This window comes from Lepisma saccharinum, chromosome 27 (assembly GCF_977018435.1).
Source record: "Lepisma saccharinum chromosome 27, izLepSacc3.1, whole genome shotgun sequence".
Lineage (NCBI taxonomy): Eukaryota > Metazoa > Arthropoda > Insecta > Zygentoma > Lepismatidae > Lepisma > Lepisma saccharinum.
The window spans coordinates 41,754,726-41,782,089 of NC_139255.1; the positions used below are offsets into that span (position 1 = coordinate 41,754,726).

At 36.6% G+C, this 27,364-nt stretch overlaps 1 protein-coding gene across 1 annotated transcript; it reads right to left on the minus strand.

The window, feature by feature from the left end:
- Window positions 1–5,886: 5,886 nt before the first annotated feature.
- On the minus strand, window positions 5,887–18,498 carry LOC145980060 (XK-related protein 6-like). Its single transcript, XM_083113048.1, has 5 exons — window positions 18,104–18,498; window positions 13,361–13,462; window positions 10,440–10,663; window positions 7,777–7,932; window positions 5,887–6,729 (listed from the first exon to the last, which is right to left on the minus strand). Exons 1-5 carry the CDS (start codon window positions 18,388–18,390, stop codon window positions 6,227–6,229), a joined length of 1,272 nt encoding a protein of 423 aa, XP_082969174.1. The 5' UTR covers window positions 18,391–18,498; the 3' UTR covers window positions 5,887–6,226.
- Window positions 18,499–27,364: the final 8,866 nt, after the last annotated feature.

The window sequence follows — 27,364 nt, forward strand, 5'->3', positions numbered from 1 at the left end:
TGCTTACATTTTTTTTCTCTCCTTAACTAATGATTAGATCTCTTTGAAGTTTTAAACAAAGTTCAATTAAATAGTGAGGATTTCAGAAAAAATACATCAGCACTCAAAAAACTTTACAAATGCCTATAAGAAGACTAATAATGGACTTGTAGCCTAATTTTTGTGGTGGAAAAACTAGGTTACGAAAATCCGAATTTTCATCATGTGGGTATGATGGAACCAAAAGCTTTTGATGTTGAAAATCATTGAAAAGACATGCTCTTTCTCTAAAAAAAATTAAATGTTTGGTTTTTTACTTCTTCTAATAAAACATTTATGTTTTTTGGAAATTTCGTAAAATTTCAGGGTCAATCCGAACATTTTTAAATTATTCTATTTGTTTGTCCTTGTAACCCCTGTACAAGGGTAGTTCAAAACTGGCATTATTTTTCTAAAAGTAGACTTCATTTGAATACATAATGTAGTTATTTTTTTTACTCAATAATAGTCAGTTTGATTTCAACAAAACTTGCACACTTGTAGGATCATACCATCACAACATAGTATATTTTTTCTTTCAATTCGGTCTACGAGGGTCACTATTTATATTTTGAGCCTAACAATGAAAAAACAGGAATTTGGCATTGAAAACTGCTTTATTGTTTTTCGAAGTATTCTTCTTTATGGTCAATACATTTTTGCATTTGTTCGAACCATTTGTCAAAGCAGTTTTTCCAATCTTCTTGAGACATGGTTTTTGCATGCATCAACGGCATCTTCGGCCAACGAAAATCGTTGTCCACACAATTTATTCTTGACATTCGGGAACAAGAAGAAGTCATTGGGTGCTAAATCAGGACTGTACGGCAGATGACCCATCAATTCGATTTTTTGACTGTTCATAAAGTCGGTTGTTAGACGAGATGTATGACAGCTGGCATTGTCTTGATGAAGAATGATCCGACGGCATTTGTTTGTTTTCCGTATTTGACTGAAGACCTCTGGCAAACATATTGTTGTGTACCATTCAGAGTTGACCGTTCTACGTTCCTCTAAAGGCAGTTGCCACATGACCAGTTTTCCCGAAAAAACAGGCGACCATTTGTTTCGATGTGCTTCGAGCGCGAACAACTTTTGTAGGATTGGGTTCATCTTGAAACACCCATACAGTCGACTGCTGTTTACATTCTGGCTCATATGCATATATCCATGATTCGTCACCTGTTACAATCTTATATACGTCTTTTGAAGCACCACGATTGTATTTATTGAGCATTTGTTTGCACCAATTGACGCGAGCATCTTTTTGAGTTTTTGTCAAATTGTGTGGGATCCAACGAGAACATACCTTTCTCACAGCTAAATGATCATGTAATATTTTATATATGCTGGTGGAACTAATGCCTATGGTTGCCTCAATCTCACAGTATGTCACATGGCGATCTTGTAGTATTAGGTTTTGCACAGCATCAATGTTTTCTTGAACAACAACTGATTTTGGACGACCTTCGCAAATCTTGTCGGTGAGCGAATGGCGACCACGATTAAATTAGTTATACCAGCGTTTCACAGTGGCAAAGGATGGGGCTTCATCGCCAAATGTGGAAGTAAGTTGATCGATGCACTCTTGTCTTGATAATCCACGTCGAAAATCGTAAAAATCATTGCACGAAAATGTTCACGAGTTAATTCCATTTTATTGTTGTCGTGCAATCTCCAAGGCAACATAAACAACACAAATGAAGTTATTGACAAAACATTTGAAGTACGTTATGGTCAATAATGCCAGACGATTCCGTGCAAACGTCAAATCGTGCCTAACTTCAATCAGTGTTGCCAAGGCTAAAAATATAAATAGTGACCCTCGTATTGAGTGTGGCAATTTTTTAAAAATTGAACTTTCTTACCTCTGCTACAAGCCCCGTCTTTGAGATAGAAAACAAAACAAATTTCATCTCTGTACGTCAATTAGTTATCGAGTTACGATTTTCTTTGTACTTCATGGCAAATTTGAAAGCACGTGCTTGAAAAGATGCTGGCTTCAACGGGAATACATGAGCATGAAGCTCCATCCTCTAAAGGTTAATATTAAGGGTGTACAACAATTATTTAATGAAATTGTGTAACAATGCATATTACACAAAGAAAAGAAAGTAGACTGCAGTATTATACATTGGGGTGTGGTAATCCTCAAAGCAGGGGTGCAGTCATGGAAAAAGTACTTCCCTCATAGAGCCTTCATACCCGTAGCATTAAGGGGGAAGTATTTATTTCCACGACTGTACACACAGAGCTTTATAACCGGCAGAACATGATTCATTAAAAAAGAATATTAGAACAAAAGAGGTAGAGGTTCAGCAATAAAATACAACTTTGCTAATTATCTTTTGGCATTATTTATTACTTTTATATTTTCTGTCTTTGTAAGTTCTTTAGCTATACTTCTATGAAGAAGATATAAGTATCAATTAAAATATTCAGCAAATCACAGATTATTTTTTCTTATAAAATAAAAATCACATCATAATAGTACTTTGGGCAGTTATACTTTGGAGCCACCCTGTACGGAGTAATATCAATAGGTGTGCTATTGTCACAAAAACAAATTATAACATAAGATTCTCAATAGGGCTTTCATTGTAAATATTACATTTACAAATGTAAAATCACAGCAAAACAATTTTAAATTTAATTATAATGTAGCTGATACAGACTGTCTTAGATACTGTTTACTGGACCGTCCTTCATGAAGAAATTAAAGCATTGGAAATCCCAAATTAAACTACATATGTAACTGCACATATCTTCTCATTTGTTATTATCTGGAGTCATGTGCACATTAAAAAAATAACACAGAAATTGTATCTGAAACTTAGAATCCGAATGTAGGCAAGAAAAACCAAGGATGGAAAAGAAATCTATAAAAAGTTACAGCTGGGCATGGAAATACACACTCAGTCTTTGTTCTGTAAGTCTAAAATACAAAATTAGGCACTTATTGTCATTGCATTACTGGTTACAATAACTGTAAATTAACAATCATTCATGAAATCTCCAAAATACATGTAAATATTCTAGAAATTTACCAGTGTATCATGATTTCAGTACAATAGAAACTCAAATTTACACAATACATATGAAATCTGGCATCTACAATAGTATTATGGACACAAAAATATACACAATACCTTTTTATCAGAGATTGCTACAAAATGACATGTACTGGAATGTATAGGGTGTTTTTTTTTAGAGTGATAGAACTTTGAATTGAAATAAAACACACAAAAAAATAAGTTTGAAGCCAATTGTGTTTTCATTTGAAAGATAACTTTCTGACATTTACTTTTTGAAAATAATTTCCGGCATATGTCCACCACGACTAGCTGTGATGAACCGGATTCGATCAGTCCAATTTTGAACCACTTTTTCAAGTAATTGGGGACGTATGTCGTTAATAACTCGAGTTATGCTGGCTTCCAAAGCGTCAATTGTTGCTGGTTTATCAGCATAAACCAGAGACTTTAGATATCCCAAAGAAAATAATCCAGTGGCATTAGGTCCCATGATCTTGTGAGTCCAATTCCCTGACAGCACCGATATTTCTGAAGTGCTCTATACGTTTGGCGAACAGAACGTTGATTTTGGAAATATATTTCCACAATTTGTAAACATTGTTGCAGCGTCAGTCTTTCCATGATCATTTGCCAATGCTCACTGATATGAAATCACAAAACAACATGTCATCAAAACAAAACAAATGACAGCTATCCCTATCGAAAGTTCTATCACTCTTAAAAAAACACCCTTTAGTATCACTGCATAACACAACAAACTCAACCATTAACAACCAACATTTCTAAATGTCTTTTCAGCAGGTTATAGTGTACTGTAGTAAATAAATAAATACCTTTTGTGTTCTGGCATAAACAAAAATATAAGTGTCTCAAAAATATATGTTTCAGTATACTCTTCTCACCATATATATATAAAAATATTATTGCTGTTATGCAAAATCTGGTACAAATGTATATAAAACATGTGTTTCAACAACAAATCAGGTAACACGAAGTAATTATTACACATCTGAACAGAAGTTTTTTCCATGTATGATACATTGCCAATTGCACCTTTCCGTCACTGTAGGTTAGGCATACTTTCTTAATTCTTTGCTATCTAAGTACTTTTCAACCATGCACATATTTTGAGCCTTTATTTCATTGTTTTTAAATTTTTCCTTAGCCTAATCACAACACTGAACGTGAAGAATATATATTAAATGAAACTGAAGGAAAGTTTGCCTCAAGTCCACTTATGCTCAGATAGGTCAATCGGGACTGGACCTACAGTTGAAAGTGAGGTCTGATCAACTGGGTAATGTGCCTCCAGGGACCACTCTGATAACAAGGAGTGGCATTAGGAACTATGCCATCAGAAAGGCTAGAAAACTGATTAACCCTTAAGTGTGGAATTTGTTGAACAAGTCACTACTGGAAAATGTATTTTTTTTTTGTCAAATTCAGTATACGCCCTCCGCATTGCGCTGCTGTATATATACACCTTATGCTTGTTTCAACAATATTCGATTTACTGTGGAGTATATAGTCACACAGACGTTTGGTGAGATAGTTCTAGATTATCGTATGAGGGAAACGGATTCCTTCAAATTTACAGGAGAAAGTACTTACGGAAATAATTTTCTTTAGCGTTGTGAAGTTCCTGAATATAGATTTGATCCATTTTAATGTGAATGCATGTTGTTTTCTGCGAAAATCTCTGTCCGACACGCTGTTTCTGCTCCCGCCATTTGCTTTCTGCATGAGAGTGCAATGTTCCGTGTGTTAAGATGATGCAACCCCGTAGCCAGTGTTTCAGCCTCACCGTGTTTTCACTAGAACCACGTGTCGAGTATTTTTAATTTTTTTTGGAACGCGTTTACAATACCGGACCACTCTCCAATTGCTATGAAATTTCGCCTACTCACTAATTGAGACCTCCTAATCACGAATCTGAATGTAATAATTGGCGGTCAAGTATGGAAATTGATAAAAAAAACGAAATAAACTATGTTTTCTTAACGTAACGTAACCCTACCATAAGAACAGCAGCTCCACGGAACAAGCATTTTCCCCAAATGGGTGTCACTTATCGCACAACACTGTAGCAACATTGTGTTCTGACGTCACAGGAGAGAGTTTTTTCATGTTAGGCAATACAAGGTAATGCGTCTCTTAGCGAAAAGATTAATTTTTCTTTGTATTTATGCTAATGGAACCTAACCTAACAGGCCTAACCTAACCACGTAGGCATTCCTCGTCTGACGTCAATATTCAAGGTTGCAAGATTGTTGTGCGTAAAGGAAGAGCATTAACGAATTGCGAAAGAAAGATGGTTCCGAATTGCTGTGTATGGACAATGAACGTGGTAAATCGCAAGGTTATTTTACAAGTTCTACACGTAAATGCGACGTATTAGCATAATTTCAAATCCGGGCACAAAAGTAGATATTTTCCGGTGAACAAGGTTGCAACACTGCATAAATCGACAAAACACACTCAGAACGCCCCCTAAACGAGGATGCTATCACGGCCATAATGTGTTACAGATTCGAAACAACAAGTAACAGTAAGTACTCGTAAATAGAAGAAATAGACATTATCTTAGTTAGAAATGCATTATTTCACCTTAAGAAACGTTCCGCATTCGAAAATAACACGTTAACAATGTAAAGAAGTCCGAAATATATGATTTGTAGGTGTTTCCCTCATACGATAATAGTACCGTAGAAACAAAGAATAGTAGCAAGACAGGAAAAAGACAAAAAAGAAAGAAGGGAAAAATGAGTTTCGTCTTCTTTTTCATCTCTTGCTACCATTTTTTGTTTCTACTACAGCTAGAACTATCTCACCAAACATCTGTGTGACTATATACACCACAGTAAATAGAATATTGTTGAAACAAGCATAAGGCCTACATATACACATTCTGCACTACAGCAGCACAATGCGGAGGGGTTAAGAAATTTGCAAAGAAACACACATGCTTAGATTTATGACTCGAACTTGGAAGCTTAAACAAGATCAAACGTGGATTATTCATTATGTTTATCCAGCAAGATAGCTTTTCTTGCATTCTTATATGTTCTGAAAATATCTGTGATCATTTTATCCCTAAACGCACATTATTCAATATGTTAACACGTTGAGGAGAAGAAGAAGAAAGAAAAAAAGGCAAAAAAACTTAACATAATTCACTGGGATATGACTCTTACCTGCCCATTCAATTCTACAGGAACTTGTTCTAAAGAAGCATCATTGCTTTGAACACACACATCTCTCTTTTGAACAACATTAAGGTGCCTCCCTGCAGGATGGTAATATTTATAATACAGAATCATAAACGAAATTCCTAGAACGAACGACAGCACGTCTCCTACAAGAGTGGGGTAAAACCACCAACGGAACTCTGATACTACAGTCCACGTAACGACCATTACGACATTTTCAATGAAACATATTAAGTAATACGATACGTACTTCATTCGTGTTTTTTCATCCTTTACAGTTATATACGTGAATATATAAACAATCCCAAGAATGGTGCACAATAAAATTTCTTCCAATGGAGTTGGACATATGTTGGTCTGCTGCAGGACTAACCAGCACGTCATGAGAACCCAATGAATCAAGCAGATCACTGCGGCCCATAACGGATACTGTGTCGCAAAGAAGCTGATGGCCAAGATCCTGGAAACTAATAAACAAATACATGTTTATTCTTTTTAATGTATTTTGTCAAGCTTGTTGAAGGAACCTTCAGTAGCAAGCTACAACAGGCATTTGGGATGTGTAACCTTGATTTTTTAATTCTCAAACTGTGATATTGGAAACATGCAAAGTGGGTGTTATTTACATCACATCAAGCATCAGGGTTGGCAACATTTGTGTTTTCTTTTTGCAAAAGGAACAAACAAAATGTCAAAATGTATGTAGTAATGTGTTCCTAGTTATATCACTGTTAAAATAACTATTTACTATTTTACATGTTGTATCCAAATATCGCATGTAGGCTAATCAAGAACGTACATAACATTTTTTTGCAAATGCAATAAAATACATTAATATTAATGACATGGAAGAAAAGTGTTCATTTGAATGCCATTAAAAAAAATAATTTAAATATCTCTAAAATATATATAGGTATGTATTTTAAATGCTTAAATATGCCAATCCCGGCCACAAGTAAAGAAAACCAGTAAGTGGTGTTAACTGTTGTTATAATGTCGCAATATAAGTACACTTTAGAACAAATAATTTTTATGTATAATTCTTATGTGAAAACAAACTCATACAGAAGTATGAGGAGGTGATTTCTAACTTAACTTTCTCAAAAGATGTGAAAAACCTGACGGTACAAGGAAAATATTTCCAACATCACATCATCTGTTGATTACTTGAATTTGTGTGAAATATTTTAATTAAAATAAATAAAACACATCCATGTGCTTGAGTTGAGAGGTTACGCACATCTTGAAGGCACTGTATGTGTGTGTGCAGGAAACCTCTGAATATAATCAATCACTGTACGTACACAACATCTGGACCACCAGCCATGATGAAGTGGATAGTACATAACAGAGATGACAAATCATGAGATTATGAACACTATTCATACAATGGAATCCCGATTTCACATTCTCCCACATAAGAATTACCTCCCCCATCTTGGGCCCCCTGACAAACATAAAATCGAGATTCGACTGAAATGAATTAATTCTCTTTCTTCGAGACTAACACATACCTGTCATCATGAAATGCCACATGAACTGCATCACCGTCCCTTTCACACTTATGTTCTCTTTATCATCTTGAGCGAATCTAATCGTCCGATGATACGAAACTAAAGCCCACGCCATGCTGCCCAGCGAAGATAAAATTGATCCCATTTGCAGCCAAGCTGTAAAAAACAAGACAATGTATTATTTTTAACGTGGTAGTATAAATGCAAGATAAGAGTTCATTTTTTTTTTACTCAGCATTGCTTTTCTGCCAGTTATGGCTTATTGTGATCATGAAGATGAGTGATGACTAAATGAAATTGATGACGGTTATTATTATTATTATTTATTATTAAATAGGGTTACAATTAAGCTTACATTTTTTTACATTGATTCTGAACTACAAAAAGCTTTTTGCCCTACATGAATTAATATACAGTTATGCTATTTGTTTATAAGTATACATAAAAGGGAATATTATAAATTTATATAATTGAAAAATATAAGAAATAGACTAAAATAAACATTTTTTACAGCTACGTTTTATGAAGGAGGCAATGAGGTAGATGAGGCACAGTGTCAGTAGTCATAGATTAATGTCCTAATCTGTTGTTTAAATTTGGCCAAATTTCTCTCCTTTCTGCAATTTACAGGTAGTTGATTCCACGCTTTACTTGCCAGTGATGACAGGGATTTTGATCCGTATCTTGCCTTCTTACATTTTGGTACTCGGATACTGTTGGTGTTGTTGGATCGCAGATTGGGATAATGTATATTGCTAGATATCATTACTTTGTCCTTTAATAATTGGTGGTGCTTGTTAATTGCCTGGTGAATTTTTAGTAGAAATGCATATTTTCGTCTGGATTCCAGCGTGGGTAATTGGAGTTCTTCTCTGGTTGCACGTGAGGTCATGTGCGCTGTATTTCTTATGCTACGAATAGCCCAAATTTGCATTTTCTCTAGTTTCGTGGTGTTATTTCTATTAATCCCATAAAGTACAGAGGAACAGTATTCAAGTAACGGCCTAATAAATGCTTTGTAGAACGCTAATTTGTGGGCAAGGTGTACATATTTGCAGACAAATTGAAACTGCTTGATTCTAGGTGCAGTGCGTGAACACATTCTTTTTACATGTTGTGAAAAGGATAAACTTTTATCTAGGTGCATACCGAGATATTTTAGAGATTCACATGGTTTTATATTGAAATTTCCTATTTTAATGTTGTCAATTAGCGTATTGTTATTATTTTCACTGGATAGTATTAATACTTGCATCTTAGACTCGTTCACTTTCAACATGTTAGATTGATACCACTCAAGAACTTCGGGCATATTTTCCTCAATATTTGCAATTACTTTTTTCTAATTTGCTTGACATGCAGTACAGGAGACAGTCATCTACGTACAAATATAATTCAAACCTAAATTCCCTGTCTGCGAATGTCATTCACAAACATGTTAAACAGTTTAGGACCTAGAATAGATCCCTGTGGTACACCAAAAGATACATTTAAACTTTTTGAAATCGAGTTGCCTACTTTTGTGTCGATACTCCTATTCCATAAATAACTTTCGATCCAGTTGCATGCAAGGGCAGAGAAATTAAATTGCTGATGTAATTTCTGTATTAATAAATTTGGTTGAACACTGTCGAATGCTTTACTGATGTCTAGAGAAATAATGCCAATGTATTGCTTTCCTTTACGATCTAATATATTTCTCCAGTTATGTATCAGTTCATGCAAAAGTAATTCTGTCGAGCGATTTTTTCTAAAACTGTCTATCTGTCAGTAGATTGTTAGAATGTAAGTATTGTTCTAATTGCTTGTCTATTACCATTTCAAGAATCCTGCTTAATGAGGAAGTTATTGATATGGGGCGATAATTATTAACTTGCGTCGGGGACCCCCCTTTAAATATAGGTGTGACCCTTGCGTGTTTCCAAGTGTTAGGAAAGATTCCGCTTTTTAAGGATGAATTAATTATATCTGTGAGAGGTTCGACAATCCATGGGGCGAGTAGATATATTATGCGATTACTTATTTCAAGGACCTTTTCTGAGGTTAAGTTTTTGAAGAATTTTCATACCGTCATCACTTGAGACGGGCTTAAAACTGAAGCCGGTTTCTTGATATTTAGCGTCTTTTTCATTTTGTTTGTTACTTTCATTTTTCTTCGCCCTTAAATCGTTAGTGATATTGACGAGCCGACGTTAGCAAAGTGGTCATTGAGGACGTTCGACACCCTCGCATCTTCCGTAATTGTTTCATTGTTATGTTCAATAGATGCGATGGATTGGCTTTTGCTATCATTTCCAGTTAAGAACCTGAAAATCTTGAATTTGTTATTGCCTGAATATTTATCGGAATAGATCTGCGTAAGGATATAATTTCTTTTCACTCAGAAAGAATACCAATGCCCAGGACTTGAACCTGGTGAAGAGATCGACAGCCGACCACTACCAGCGAGGTATTTGGGTTAATAAAATAAAATAGTCTGCAAAACACAGTCCAGGATATACTATGTGGAAGGGAAGTTGATATTTGAGTGCCTTCGGAATGAGTCACCCCTTAAACGCCAAGAATTATTCGAAGACATTCAGATTGCGTTAATATTTCCCTCTATTGTCCCTCTACCATCGGAAAGGCTAATGGAATGGGGGTAAAAGGTGCACATTGCCTACCTTTAAAGCTATCTTCTTCAGACTTGTTTTCAGACTCTGTAATGAGAATGGTTATTTGAAGGATTGTCTGTGGGGCTGCCTCTAAGAAGCATTCAAACACCCTCAGCAAAGCGGCGTCTGCATCTTCCTTCAGCATCAACTTGTAGAAATACTGCTGCTTCACTTTGTCCTTCTCCTTCTCCGCTCTTCTGGCCTTGAAGGCATAGATCAGCGAATCGACATACCTGCAAAATTATACATACTCGTTAATGCTGTTCAGAAAATAAAGTATGGTACAGTTTTCAAAGCGACAGAAAATTCATAATACTCTTAACTCTTTCACTGTGGTCGTCGCATTTATGCACAGAACGCCAGGTGCCTTGCTCTGCGGAAGTCGCATTATTGCGAGTTCATACCAGGTGGTTATAATTAAAGTGATGGTGCTCAGAGTGGTACAGCACGGGCTGTAATGAGAGTAGCATTCTGAAACTTCGTAGATATGATAATGAAGCAATGCGCTCGCAAATTATGCAAAAAAAAAAATTAGTTCCAATTCTCGCCACCAGGGTAAAAAATGGCGCTGTAAGCAGTCAGAACTTGGTATTGTTACAGGAAAAACACTATAAATCGCAGAAAACAATACTCTTTGTAATAAAATATCGCTACAATTTCACTATTCGAAGTACACATGAACATTACTAAAGGAAAAAGCAACAAGCGTCACCAACAACAACCAGAGAGCTCACAAAATGGTTAGGCAATGTCAGCGACTTTGACGTCAGAGTTACGGAAAATTCCACGTTTTGACTGATTACAGCGCCATTTTTTTACCCTGGTGGCGATAATTGTAACTATTTTTTCTTTTTGCATAATTCGCGAGCGCATTGCTTCATTATCATATCTACGAAGTTTCAGACTGCTACTCTCATTACAGCCCGTGCTGTACCACTCTGAACACCGTCACTTTAATTATAACCACCTGGTACTTCCACTCGTGTCGTGTCGCATTTCCGCAGTACGTCGCTTTTAGTAGCCTTCTGACATTTGTTGATAATATTTGGAACTATTTGAACTTGTAGTTTTGTTTTTATCAGTATGATGTCGCTATTACTTAATTATTTGACATACGAGCATTGAGTGCTCTGACATGTCAGTTTCAAATGCATGTTCGAATGTAAACAACATGGCTTCGTCAAGTCGTCAACACTTGTCTGATAATGATGTTACTCAACTGTTATTTGCCGACTCAGAATCAGAAGGTGAATTAAGTTGTGACAATAATAGCAACAGTTTTTAAGAGATTTCAAGTGGTGACAGTGATTGTGTAGTGTCTGATGAAGAATTTGTATCGCCATCCATATCATCATGGAGCAGAGTGCAAAACAGCATTGATCTAGGTGCGGGAATTTCAAAATTTTTCATATCATCATACCACCAGGGACAACAGAATGGTTTGCCAGTGCAAGGAATGACTTTTGTAAGTTCTCTACAACATATTTTGCAATGTAATTTTGTAAAATTATTCTTTCTAAAAAAATGTTTTTTTTTTTCAAAATATCATACCATCAGGGACTACAGAATGGTTTTCCAGTGCAAGGAATGACTTTTGTAAGTTCTCTATAACATTTTTTGCAATGTAATTGTGTAAAATTATTGTTTCTAAAAATATGTTCTTTTTTCAAAATTTCAAAATTTTTCAAAATATCATACCAACAGGGACTACAGAATGGTTTTCCAGTGCAAGGAATTACTTTTGTAAGTTCTGTCTCATATATAATGCAATGTAATTGTGAAAACTATTTGTTTATAAAAGAAATATATTTTCAAATTTAATCACGCAGCCAAGGGATATTGTGTGCCAGAGAATTCCGCAGCGAAAGAGTTAAGACATGTAAACACCCAACTCAATCAATCAATATTCCGGCATTTTGGTCTTTCATGGGATCCACAAAATGCTGTACAACACTTTCGGGACGGGAATCTAGTTATCCTGGAAATTATGCAAATTTCAAACTTGCTTTTTACATTGCACCAATTTTGAATGAAAAACTGGATTTTGTGATTACATAACATCTATTTTAATAGGTAAAGTTCCCTATGTATATAGAACACTGTGCCATGCAGGCACATTATGGGGATGTGGGGTAAGCCCTCACACATTCTCAGTCTAGGCATTTTGGAGGTGATGCCACCACACTCCAGCTGCCTTCACCCCCCAGGTACCCATTGAATTGAGACTGAGACTTCTGATGCAATTCTTGAATATTTTAAAGCAAATTTCTTGGTAAATTCATGCACATAATTGGAGTAGAATACTTACATACTACTCCCTCTGTCCCATAATTATTGTCCGGTATGCCAAAATGGTGACTTTTTATTTAGGTTCTTTTGGATACTTGATCGGCCAATTTGCACTGATCCTTGAGTAATAACGTTGTATGACACATTCCCGTGTTTCATTTACTTCTTCTGTATACACCAATGTCACAGTTTGAACATCGTACAATTATTATGGGACAACAAACAAAAGTGTACCAGACAATAATTATGGGACAGAGGGAGTAATACTGATTAATATTTCATACAACTTTACAACTTTCAAGTCAGGATTTGCGTGAATCACTAAGAGTATCAATATCAGTTCAAAGTGGTTTCGGCTCAGATCTAAAAAAATAATAACACTGCAAGTTACATATACAAGTTATACAAACATATTTTGGTATAACCAATTTCACCATATTTCGGCAGTGGTCATACTCCACTGTACAGTGACTGATATTTACATTCAAAAAGTTGTAAGAATGACCAAACTTATCAGGCAGAAATATAAGAAAAGTTCCATTGAACTAGCAACATGATCACTGAAAAAAGAAAAAGCTTATAAAGCAAGACAAGTACACATGGCTACTCTAAGACATGATAATTACCTACGATCTCTTTACCTCAAAATTGGTGCCAGTTGCAGAATAAGTATACACAAACGCATCGTCCATTTCCATCTTGGTGAACTTATGGCAGAAGGTCCATTTCTGTCCGATATGTACCTGAAATGGTAATATTTTTAATGCAAGTTCTTGCAAGAAAGCAATACGAAAGTATCAAAACATTTAATCAACTTTATGAGCAGCGCTCGAAAAATCTTTTTCAGAGCTAGGAGCCACCTCTGAAAATCAGGCGCCAGGTAACCCACCTACTAGCAACTGCGCATACTATAAAAAGTTGAACATCACCCTATTCAAAACATCGCTAAATCATGTGAGAAAGTGGGAAATGGGGGGGTTTGGAGACAAAGAGTAAGAAATTGTGGTACTAATACTGATATTCCCTGGACAGATTTCTTCATTTTTACAGAAGAAACTACTTACGGTAATAAGTTCCTGAAGCATTGTCTAACATCTGGAAGGTGTTTTGTGTGATGTGAGAATGTTTCATAACGGAAATTCAACCATTGACGCATAGCCCCACGAACCATTTCCAGTAAGGTTAGGTTAGGTAGGGTCACATATAGGTTACAATAGTTAAAAATTGGTTTCGAAAAAAATATGCGTAGCCCCACACACCATTCTCGCATAACCCCACGAACCATTGACACAAACCATTTGCAGAAACGTACGTTCTTCAGTTACAAAAACACTTTTTTTTTAAAAAAAAATTGCAATTACTTTGATCAAAAAAACGTGAATACACGTTAAAGAATGTTCCGCGAAGCAGATAGTTAAGTACAAATGTGAAAAATTGACAAAAAGAAGAAGTTATAGGTGTCCGGGGAATATCAGATTTTTACCGAAATTGTTACTGATTCTATGGAATGTTCACAACGTTGATAACCAGTGCTCGAAAAATTTTCTTCAAAGCTAGGTGCTAGCTTTCAAAATCAGGCACCAGGAAACCACCTACTACCAATTGTGCATACTACAGTATGTTTCAAAAGTCGCACAATCCAAACTTTGAAAATGTATATCATGAAAATCTTAAGATATTTAGTACAGCGCCTTGAATAACGTAGTGTGGAAAACGACCCCAGAAACTGGTTCCCCGAGACGATGACAAGTAGATGGCAGTGCGATCAACACAGCGGCTAATTTTGTTATGAAAGTAATGCGGCTTAGTTAGTTTTTGGAATATATTGTGTAGATTTGTTTCTCTAGAAAGGCGGTAAGTGAATTGATGGAAACAGTTATATTTGTGGAGTGATTTGCAGTCACGAAATGGCATTAATTTACACAGAAAAGTAACATAAATACGTTTTATGTGCAACGCAACACGAGCATCAACATATCGCATGTGAGGCTGGACGTCAAACGTTGGATTGTGTACACAAGTTTATTTTTGTATACTAATAAAATTGAAATAGTGTCATGAAGGAGAAAAAATGTTTCGTGGCGTACATATCATGAAGTCATTTTCCCGAAATGCAGATATTCGAAAGAATTTAATTTCATATTCCATGGAGTTCAAATAGCCGATTAGGCTGTACCTTGTCATCTCTATCAAAAAATTGCTTTACATTCGTGTCGATTGGTAAGTAGAACTTTGGTGTTAAGGACTGTGCATTTTTACTCGTGACTTGACTGTAAAATGTCTACCTTGTACTTGATGAAAATAAACTGCAAATTAATTAAATTAATTAATAATAAAATTAATTAAAATAAACGAGTATTGTCTGTGTGAATTTCCATAAAAATAATATTTGTGACAATGACAATATTAATGAACCTTTCAGGATAATGCATACACAATACTAATTCTCGCAGCAATTGTCATGTTACGTGTTACAATCCATACCTATGTTTTCTTCCGTATTGTTAATAAAAAACTCAAGGACAGGTCATGATAGACGGTTCATAATATTCTTTAATATTTTCGCGACTAGTGTACCAAATATCATAACAATTTTCTGATGCAAAGAAATGTTACAAGGAAAAGAATCAGACGTTGCAGCAAAAACCCCATTTACTTCCATTATAAGCAGTCGAACACCAGCGCCTCTAGCGGATCATTTTCGAGTGGAACCAGCGAGAGAGAGCAAAACCATGCCGTTTTCCACACTACGTTATTCTAGGCGCTGTAATATTTAGGTAAATATGCGATAACGCCCGGACACCTTTCACTCATTTATTTCCTTAATTTTACCACTGGTACTTATCTATTTTGCCTTGCGGAACATTCTTTAAGATGAAGTTATGCCTTTTTCCATAAAATAGTGTCAACTTTTCATATTACGATCGATTATTTGTCTTACTTGTTCCGCTTCTGTAACAGACAATATGGCGTGCACTCGTAATGGATCATCGAGCGTCATGACGCGCCAGCTTGTGTTTTGTCGATTTTCAGTCCAAAAACCATCCACGGTTAGACCCACAAACCATTCACACAAGGTTAGGTTAGGCCTGTTAGGTTAGGTTCCATTAGCACTCATTTCACCCCTAAATTCATCGAAAAAAGAAAGCACGGTGCCATCTGCATGCACACAATGGAAACAACAGCATAATGTGGCAGGCAATGCCAATTTCTTACGTAAAAAGTGATTAATTCTTGTTCGGCAGCATTAAACTACGAAGTTTTTACTTTCCGTGAAAGAAAATACCTCCAAGAACGTCCAGAATGCTAAAGAAACTCATTTCAGTAAGTACTTTCTCCTGTAAATTTGAAGAAATCCGTCCGGGCGATATCGCATATTTACCGATATTTACACTGGGTTTTATGCACTAAACTGATCCTGTAGGCTATTACTGGGTTCATAAATTTATGTTAGCATCAATCTAAATAAGAGCAATTACATTATTTTCAAATACCTGAGAACTGATATTCAACAATAAATACCAACTCTTAAATCGAAACAATTTGTGGGATCATTTGTTTGTGTTTGACTGGTTGTAAAACCGTTGCTTTGTGAGGTACAGCAGAAAAACCTCTTGCACACGAGTGTAAGAATGAGTAGTAAAATACTCTTCAGCAATGCACACGCACTGATCCAATGAATACGCCATGCTGAATCAATTGAAAAATAGGCACAGTAGCGGCGAAAGTGAGCGAAGAGAATTCAATGTAACCAGGGGCAGCCTAGGATTCTCTCAAGAGTCCAATTTCTGCACAAAATCTTGATTTTTCACGTAAATGTATAGACACATGTTTCATGCGACTGTTGGCAATTTTTCGACTTGCTAGTGTTGCCACATACGGAGATAAGTCCCAAAAATGGCACTTTTCACTCAACCCATAAAATCGCCAGTCAAAAATTCATCAAATGTTGCAGATGATCAATGGTGGTCGCAAATGACAGACTGACACGGCATCAGTCATCAAATGTCTAATTATGACTCTTCGATAATTTCTTACATATTTTTATCACTTAGAAGTTCATTTCTGGAAAAAATTGAATGCTGCTTTCAGTCAGTTATTAATTTATATAACTTTCTGTACGGAGTGAACTGATAATTTTAAGCATTGAAAAATATCTCAATGGATGAGGCTTTACAATGCAGAAAACCCGGTGTAAATATCTCTTACAGTTTGCATGATATACATTTCCAAAGTTTGGGTTGTGCAACTTTTATAACACTCTGTATAAGATGTTGAGCATCACGATATTCAAAATATCGCTAAATTATTTGAGAAAGCAGGGAATGGGGTGTTGGGGGACAAAGGGTAAGAAATTGTTACTAACTCTATGGAATGTTCACAACGTTGATTTAAAAAAAAACACATTTGCTGACTTACGCTGTACTGCAATTTGAACTTGGAATCATCAAAATTTCGTACATATTACAGCAAAAGATCACAGTCGCCAGGCTTAAATTTTTAGTCGCCATGGCAACCTGCCGACTGGGATTTTTCGAGCCCTGTTGATAACAAAAAATCATTTGCTAACTTTTACTGCAATTTGAACTTAGGATGTTCAAAATTTCGTACATGCAAACTTCAAAAACTGCAATATTACAGCAAGAGATCACAGTTGCCAGGCTGAAATTTTTAGTCGCCATGGCGACCTGTATTTTTGGAGCCCTGTTTATGAGACTAGAACTGCATTTTAAATTAAGATTGAGAGCACTGAAAAATGCCTCCACAGTAACTGAACTTGGGACTATTTAATTAGAAGACATGAGCATACATAAATGAATATTTTTCTGAAATAAACAAGAAAGTGTCCAGCAATCCTATTATTGTTGTTGTTATATAGCAGTTGAACCTAACATTCATTTTAGTCTACATACTGCTGTGATCTTAATAATAATAATAATTTATTTCCGTAAACTGCAAAACATAGGTATGGAAAACGTCAAGGATTACATATGTATTATTGAGAGTTTTTCTAATTTGGGGTGTGAGTATTTTAATATTGTTTGGGAGATTATTATAGTACCATATTCCAGAATTCAGTGGTGTGTTTTTTGATAACTGCAGTCTGTTTTGTTTTAGGTGGTCGTCATTTTTGCTTCTAGTGTTATGGTCACGTATTTGGTATTTTTTTTAAGGGGAGGCCCCTGTGAAATCTGGAGGCACAGAGTTTATTTTATATTTGTATAACGATGAATATAGGACGTTACTTCCAAGTTCTATTAAAAGGAAAAATAAAATTCTCACGTTAATATCATGTGCATTGAATAAAGGTACTGTAATATCTTGTTTTGAATGTAAACATGTCTAATTTAATGAATAATAAGTAATGAAAACTATTAACTAACCATCTTACACTGAAACCTGTCGTCACAACGGCGGGCAAGATGATAAAAGTCACCGTCAAACCAAAATAAAGAACGTCCTTGTTGTGTGTAAAATAATAATATGCCAAATACACGTCAAAGCCAACATCGATTATGTGGCTGACAACAGATAAAATTAACAAAAAAATATCCCAATACTTGACATGAAAGGCAGAGGGTGCAATGTCCACAACGTCTCGTTGAACGGAATTTTTATCGGAGCACTTATTATTATGGGTTATATCAGCTGGAATTAAACTTGAATCCATGGTTAAATAAAGTTCTACACAGGAGCATTAAGTCATATTTTGTGTCATTCACGTAAATCCTTTCCCATTCACAGGTGTTCTTCTGTACATATCAAGTACACACACAAACGACAATGACAGAGGGGAAGGAACACAGATTAGAGGAAGCTATGGTAGTAAGGAATCTGTGATTGTAGTACGGATTTGCTACTACTCAACAGATTCGCAACAGATGGCGCTATAGGATTTCCAGCAGTGGCATTTGTCGGGTCCAAAACTTGGGCTATAATAATGTTCAAATGGTAGGCTATTTTGAAGTGATGTGATATTGTGATTAAAAATACATACATTACAATTTACAAATATAAAAATGTCACTGTTTCATCAATATAGAACAGTAAGGAAAGGATTTCAAATATTTCATGGTCATTTATAAAGGTAGTGTCTGCTGCCACGTTCTGTTTCTGCTGGAACCTCAAAAAAGATGCGCGTGGCAGCAGACTCGGTCTTTGTTTCATCGTGATTTCATCATGCTATGTATGCAATTACGTCCGTAACACATACTGTGAAGTTGTAGCGATTACTTTCACAAAAATGTTTTAAGATTAGGTCCCTTAGCATTCTTCTAATAATAAACCTAATTGCCCTGGTAGTTAGGTTAGGTTTTGTTAGCCTTAAAATAATATCGCTAAATGCTTTCTAAAGAAAAAAGTTCTAAATTACCTGTACGTTCATTCCCACTAATCATAAAGTTGCATCTCTCTCGTTTTAATCTGTTCTTAAGATTTGTAACATCCTCTTAGCAGACGAATTACGTGGCAGGAGCAATTATTCTATATACTCGGCCATTTATAAAATATAGAGGCCCATATTGTGAATTTTTTATGTAGGCCTACGTGCGAGAATAAAATATGGGGGTTATTCCTGAGTAAACAAAAAATGATCGATCAGACAATTCGATTATTGATGGCGGGGAAAGAACTTCCGGTTTGGCGAATTTTCGAATGTAAACAAGTGGAATGGACATTTCCACTTTGACATGAAAAACGTTTTACATCCATTAATTTTACGGATAATGACAGAAACATAAGATGTGCAAAATATCCCGGCGATATTCGTTTTGGTTCTCGAAAAACACACCTTCAAACACCGCTGAAATTCACCTCCTACGTCACCGATTTGAAAACGTCCTCTGCACAGACAAGGGGTCCTCTGACGTCATCACTTACATATGCGTGCAGGCAGGGCGAGGCAGGGCTTCTGCTCGTCCCGTCAACTTAGCTTGAGCCGCGGAAGCGACAGAAAATTCACTTGTTACTGTGTAAAACAAGTATCTTACAACTTCCAGTGCAAAAATCTGTGCTCCATTTCTTGGAGATGAATTATGCCCTAGCAGTATAGTAGTATTTTTACTATAATTCAGCCACTCGGTAGAGGGTTTTCCCATTAGGGTGACAAAGCAAACCTTGTAACAGTCAATGGCTGAACACGTGAACAGCCTTGTTCATTGCGAATACATAGGTTGGTTCTGACTGGCAAGAACTAAATGTTATAGGAATGCCTTTTCTGGAATTACAATTATTTTCGTCATAATATTTTCTTCACAAATTTTAAGATAATACTTTTAGAACACACTGGTTTACACGCCAATTTCTGTAATATAAGCGGTGATACGGTATGAAAAGGTACGGTGAGTTTTTTAATTTCCTGCAGTAAATGACAGTTTTCTTCAGTTAATATATATATTGCAAATTTTTGTATTTAGCCTACTTTTACGATGCTTTTCCGTTCACTTTGTTTAACCGCAACGATGAGAACGCATGGTTAATTTATTATGCATAATCTCTAACATCACATTTCTTCCCTCTTTTGGCTAATCGCTACAATGAAGATGAATAACTACAAGCAGTATTCGAAGTCGGGGTGCAGGATTACACCCTCCCTCTACCCCCCCACACACTACCACCAACTGCACAATCTAAGTATCACCCAAGCTGCCATGATAAGAGACGAACTTTTTCTTCTGTCCCATCTCATTTCGAAAACATTCACTTGTCCCATCTCCTTTTATGAGACGAGACGGATAATGCCTCGTCTCGTGAGCAACACTAACATTAACAATAGAAGCATCCCCCTTGCTGTCCCCAAAGTCTCGAGCATACATCCTCCCATGTAACAATTTCCAGTTCAATGAAATGTCACTCACAAGGAAACAGTCATGCCCAGGTCGAGAGTCAAACCTGGAACATGCGACTGGAACATTTTTTCAGATAAATCATGAATTTTGTGTATAATAATTACAACGCCAGTTCATTCCTGGAAATTCTGAATCTGCAGTTTGGTTTGCATATATAAGCAGGATAATATTTAGTTTTCGAGGGCTGTACCGTCGAAACGAGGAGTCAAAATAAAAATAATAAAAAAAATATTAAGAAAGGTTTTTTTTTTGTATTTATAATGATAAGCCTTTGCATACGTTGTTAATTCTATATTTTTCTAGACTTGAGACGAGAACGAGAATTGCCCTCCCAAACCGAGACGGATGTTTATAAATGAGACGAGACTGTCAATGAGACATTTACCAATAAACATGAGACAGACGTTTACAACTCTCAACTTGAACGAGACCAAGGCTGCCATGTCTCGTCTCGTTAAGATCCTTAGTGGTGAAGTTGTGAACCAACCAATTAATGAGTTCGGGGTAACAAGATGAGGCGGCTTTTTTCGCAGTACAAAATTCAAAATAATTATATCGTACCATTTCAGTATGGGATATTGTTATGCACGTGGGCGTATATATAGTTCACGGGGGGGGGGGAGAGGAATGGATCAACTTTTGGTATGATTAGGGTTGCTTTATTTCGTAAGTGAAAATCCAGGACACTGCTGGCCGGAAGCATGGGGGGAGGGGATGTTGGAACCGACAAAGTTGTGTGTTTGTAGTCACGAAGTCACGCTACTTAGTATTGATACTTTTCCGTTCATCTTGTGTCACTACGTTTTTAAGAACCAAATTTCTTTAATATGATTCGAGGGGGAAAAAATAACTTATTTGACAGTCTCAATGCAGTTTGTTATCGCAGAAATTCCGAAACTATCAGGAAATTGCAGATATTGGTCTGCAGTCCCATCTGGTGTGTGGAATTACGAAATTTCCTTCCCATCCGTATCCCGTCCTATACGTCTCTAATTTAAGAGAATGAAATAAGTCGGAAGGAATTTTTTTATGAACAAGCGGATAGAACAAGGAAACTGGTAACTTTAGTGAACCCAAAAAAGAGGGGGGTTGGACCCGTTGAAATCCCCTTAAATACGCCCATGGTTATACACATTATTTCCTTCTAATGATTATACATAAACTAAGTATAGATATGTACTGTGCAACTAATGTAATCTTCTCAGTGTATTTTCTCTTATCTGCACAAAAATATTTTATCATAATTTGCGCAACAGAAATGGAACACAAACTGAAATTGCTTTAAGGAAAAGAAAGTTAAATAGTCTTTATAAATAAAGTGAAGAATGTGAAATTTCCTATTTTGCACTACATAGGTTACGGTAAATATCGATAAATATAAGTTTAAAAAATATTTTTAAGTGACTGGTCAGCAACCAATTTTATAAGCAATATCTTTCGCATGGCCTGAGAACACACACGCAGCTGAACCCTTTCATTTATCTTGCACGTGAGTAGCACGGACATTTCATAGAAGAATGATCATTACAAAGCATAGCTTTCCTTTCTCCTATCGCTCCTTCTTCCATTATTTAAATCGGTACAAATTTGTAAAACTGCAGCACGTAAAGTAAAAAAAAAAGTGTTCCCCTGTGCTTAGCACCACGCCATGAAGGCATATAGGGAGTGTGGGGGTAACGCCCCACACTTTCTTGATCCGGTCGTGAGTCCGTGGGCTACCCATCCAGAACTGGACGCTCGAAGCAGACGACAAACGAGCTCTCCCTAAGGAGTGACGTAGTAACATGGCGACGGCGTGTTTTCAGCGCAACGCTAGCCTCGCAACTTTGGAAATCTCGTTTCTGCCTTAAACTGGACGCAGAGAAACGCGAGAACTTGCAGGGGTCATTTTTCCAAGGTGTAGTTTTTAAAATTGTTGTAAAAAAATTGAGTGGAAATGTCCATTAGTATGACTATGAGTTTACTGCGGGTAGCCCTAGGTGAGCGAACAGGTAACAGTTTCATGCATCGGAGACACATTTCTTCAATTTTACACAAGAAACTAATTACGGAAATGAGTTTCTCCAAGGTTTATAACCTCCGTCGATATATATTCTTCCTAAAACTTCATCCTACAATGCAGCAGAACAATAAATAATCACTTTTCATGTAATAATATTGCGCATTTTGTGAAAATCGACAACATCATGCCGTTGTTTCCAAGATGTACCTGCAGATGGCTCTAGCGTCGGAAGTTACGCGATCTCGCTAGAGGAATCAGGGTTTCCAAACGCGCGATTTTTTTCGAGAAACGCGAGTTTTTTTCTTCGAGAAACGGGCGTCTTTTTGTCGAGAAAGGAAAATGGTTTTTCGATGAATTTAGGGGTGAAATGGGTGCTAATGGAACCTAACCTAACAGGCCTAACCTAACCTCGTGTGAATGGTTCATGGGGCTACCCGTGGATGGTTTTTGGGGCTAACGTCAATGGTTTGTGGGGCTACCCGTGGATGGTTTTTGGGGCTAACGAACAATTTTTCATCGAAATGTACAATTTCCAGACGTGATCCCCGGTTTTTTACAACTTTCATGCACAATAGAGTTGGAAACATTGATATTCGAAAACAAAAGAAGCGTTACAATTCGCAAAGCAAGCGATATCGCTCCGTGACGTGCTTTCCGTAGCATTAAGGAAAATGGTTTATTTTAGCAGAAAAAGTGTTTGTTTTCGTGCAAAAAGCATATTGGCACCTTCCACTATGTTCCGCAATACATAATTGGTAAGTACAAACCACGAGAAAGACAAAATATCCGATTTAAATGTGTCTCCGATGCATGAAACTGTTAATGAGCGAACATGTGCAGCAGTTTTACAAATCTGTACAGATTTAAATAATGGAAGAAGGAGCGATAGTGGAAAGGAAAGCTATGCTTTGTAATGATCATTCTTCTATGAAATGTCCGTGCTACTCACGTGCAAGATAAATGAAAGGGTTCTGCTGCATGCGTGTTCTCTGGTCATGCGAAAAATATTGCTTGTAAAATTTGTTGCTGACCAAACTTTCAAAAATATATATATTTTAAACTTATATTTATCGAAATTTACCGTAACCTATGTAGTGCAAAATAAGAATTTTCACATTCTTCACTTTATTTATAAAGCCTATTTTACTTTATTTTCCATAAAGCAATTTCAGTTTGTGTTTCATTTCTGTTGTGCAAGTTATGATCAAATATTTGTGGGAAATTAAGAGAAAATACACTGAGAAGATTACATCAGTTGCACAGTACATATTAATACTTAGTTTATGTATGATTATTACAAGGAAATAATGTGTATAACCAAGGGCGTATTTAAGGGGGGTCAACGGGTCCACCCCACTTTGGTTCAGTAAAATTGCCAGAGTTACCTTTTCATCCGCTTGTTCATAAAAATTTCTTCGGACTTATTTTATTCTCTTAAATTAGAGACGTAAGACGGGATACGGATGGGAAGGAAATTACGTAATTCCACGCACCAGATGGGGAACTGCAGACCAAATGTCTACAATTTCCTGATAGTTTCGGAATTTCTGCAATAAGAAACTGCATTGAGACTGTCAAATCAGTTATTTTTTCCTCCTCGAGTCTTAAAGATATTTGGTTTTTAAAAACGCAGTGACACAAGATGAACAGAAAAGTATCAATACTACCGTGACTTCATACACACAACTTTGTCGGGTCCAGCACCCCCTGCTCCCCAACAAGCTTACGGCCAACAGTGTCCTGGATTTTCACTTACGAAATAAAGCAACCCTAATCATACCAAAAGTTGATCCATCCGTACCCCCCCCCCCCCCACGTGAACTATATATACGCCCATGTGCATAACAATATCCCATACTGAAATGCTACGATATATTTTGAATTTTGTACTGCGAAAAAACTGCCTCATCTCGTTACCCCGAAAGCATTAATTGGTTGGTTCACAACTTCACCACTAAGGATCCTATCGAGACGAGACATGGCAGCCTTGGTCTCGTTCTCGTTGAGAGTTGTAAATGTCTGTCTCATGTTTATTTGTAAATGTCTCATTGACAGTCTCGTCTCGATTTATAAACATCCGTCTCGGTTTGGGAGGACAATTCTCGTTCTCGTCTCAAGTCTCGAAAAATATAGAATTAACAACGTATGCAAAGGCATATTATTATAAATAAAAAAAACCTTTCTTAATATATATTTTTTTTGACTCCTCGTTTTAACGGTACCAGCCCTCGAAAACTGAATATCATCCTGCTTATATATGTAAACCAAACCGCAGATTCAGAATTTCCAGGAATGAACTGGCGTTGTAATTATTATACACAGAATTCATGATGTATCTGAGGAAGTCGCATGTTCCAGGTTTGACTCTCGACCTTGGCATGACTGTTCCCTCGTGAGTGACATTTCATTGAACTGGAAATTGTTACATGGGAGGATGTTTGCTCGAGACTTTGAGGGGCAGCTAGGGGGATGATTCTATGGTTAATGTTAGTGTTGCCCACGAGACGATACATTTTCTGTCCCGTCTCATAAAAGGAATGTTTTCGAAATGAGATGGGACAGAAGAAAAAGTTCGTCTCGTATCGTCGCAGGTTGGGTGACACTTAGATTGTGCTTGTTGGTGGTGGTGGTAGTGTGTGTGTGTGTGTTTGGGGGGGGGGGGTCCTCCTGCAAACCAACTTCGAATACTGCTTATAGTCATTCATCTTCATTGTAGCGATTAGCCAAAAGTGGGAAGAAATGTGATGTTAGAGAAGATACATTCTAAATTAACCATGCGTTCTCATCCTTGCGGTTAAACAAAGTGACGGAAAAGTAGGCTAAATACAAAAATTTGCAATATATATATTAACTGAAGAAAGCTCATTTAGTGAAGGAAATTAGAAACTCCCCGTACTTTTTTTTATACCGTATCACCTCTTATATTGCAGAAATTGGCTTGTAAACCAGAGTGTTCTAAACGTATTATCTTAAAACCAGCCACTCGGTAGAGAGTTTTGCCATTAGGCTGACAAAGCAAAACTTGTTACAGTCAATGGCTAAACACGTGAATACCCTTGTTCATTGTGAATACAAAGGTTGGTTCTGACTGGCAAGACCTTATTGTTATAGGAATGCCTTTTCTGGAATTACAATTATTTTCGTCTTGATATTTTCTTCGCAAATTTTAAATTAACAATACGTTTAGAACACTCTGGTTTCCACGCCGATTTCTGCAATATAAGAGATGATACGGTATAAAAAAAGAACTGGGAGTTTTTAAATTTCCTGCAGTAAACAACAGTTTCCTTCAGTTAATATATATATTGCAAATTTTTGTATTTATCCTACTTTTACGTTGCTTTTCCGTCACTTTGTTTAACCGCAACGATGAGAACACATGGTCAATTTAGAATGTATCTTCTCTAACATCAAATTTCTTCCCACTTTTGGCTAATCGCGACAGAATGACTACAAGCAGTATTCGAAGTCAGGGTGCAGGAGCCCCCCCCCCATTCCTTCACACACACACACTACCACCACCACCAACCAGCACAATCTAAATATCACACAACCTGCCACGATACGAGACGAACATTTTGGTCTGTCCCATCTCATTTCGAAAACATTCGCTTGTTCCGTCTCCTTTTATGAGATGAGACGGGAAATGTCTCGTCTCCTGAGCAACTCTAACGTTAATAATATAAGCATCCCCCTAGCTGTCTCGAGCAAACACCCCTCCATGTAACAATTTCTAGTTCAATGAAATGTCACTCACAAGGAAACAGTCATGCTCAGGTTGAGTCAAACCTGGAACATGCGACTTCCTCAGATAAATAATGAATTTTGTGTATAATAATTACAACGCCAGTTCATTCGTGGTAATTCTGAATCTGCTGTTTGGTTTGCATATATAAGCAGGATAATATCCAGTTTTCGAGGGCTCGTAGCGTCGAAACGAGGAGTAAAAAAAAATCATTAAGAAAAGTTTTTATTTTTATTTATAATATGTATGCACTATGAAAGTTTGCCCGATAAGCCTTTGCATACGTTGTTAATTCTATATTTTTTCGAGACACGAGAACGAGAATTGCCCTTCGAAACCGAAACGGATGTTTATCAATCGAGACGAGACTGAAAATGCGACATTTACAAATAATGCACCTTGAGTGCTTCTCATGAGGGAACTAGTCATGCAGGAACGAGCAGTGTTGCTTCTGTTTGCATTACACATCTTTTTATTGTCATTCTCTGGAAAGTGTCTTGCAAAAAAATGTTTAAATGTCACACTAGTATATGTTATGCATGAAAGAAATCGAGAATACATTGCTAGAATACAGATCGTGTTGCTATAAAGTGGGAGACTATCAATCTTGCACTGAAGCTTCCAGGTTTGAGTCATGAGTCCACTTTATGCATAGAAAGGCTAATTGGGACTGGACCTACAGCTTAAAGTAGGATTCGAACAACTTTTGTGTCTCCACCAGGTATCAAACCCAGGGACCCTTAATTCGAATTCGAGTCACCGTTCCTTCATATAATCATCATTTATCATCACGATTAGTCAGAAAAGCAACGTAAATAACAAACATGATGATTGCAAAGGCCCTCTACAGTGGCAGTACACATTGTCACAACTAATGCTATTACTGGATGGGACCTGCTATAATCGGGATGGACAAAGTGCCTCTGAATAATAGTGGGCTTTGTCCAGCATATCGGGGGGTGGAGCTTTTATTTTTTGATACAAGAAAAGAAAAGAAAGTTATTTCACTACTGCAGTTTTATCTGAAAGCAGAAGCTGTACTTTAAGATTG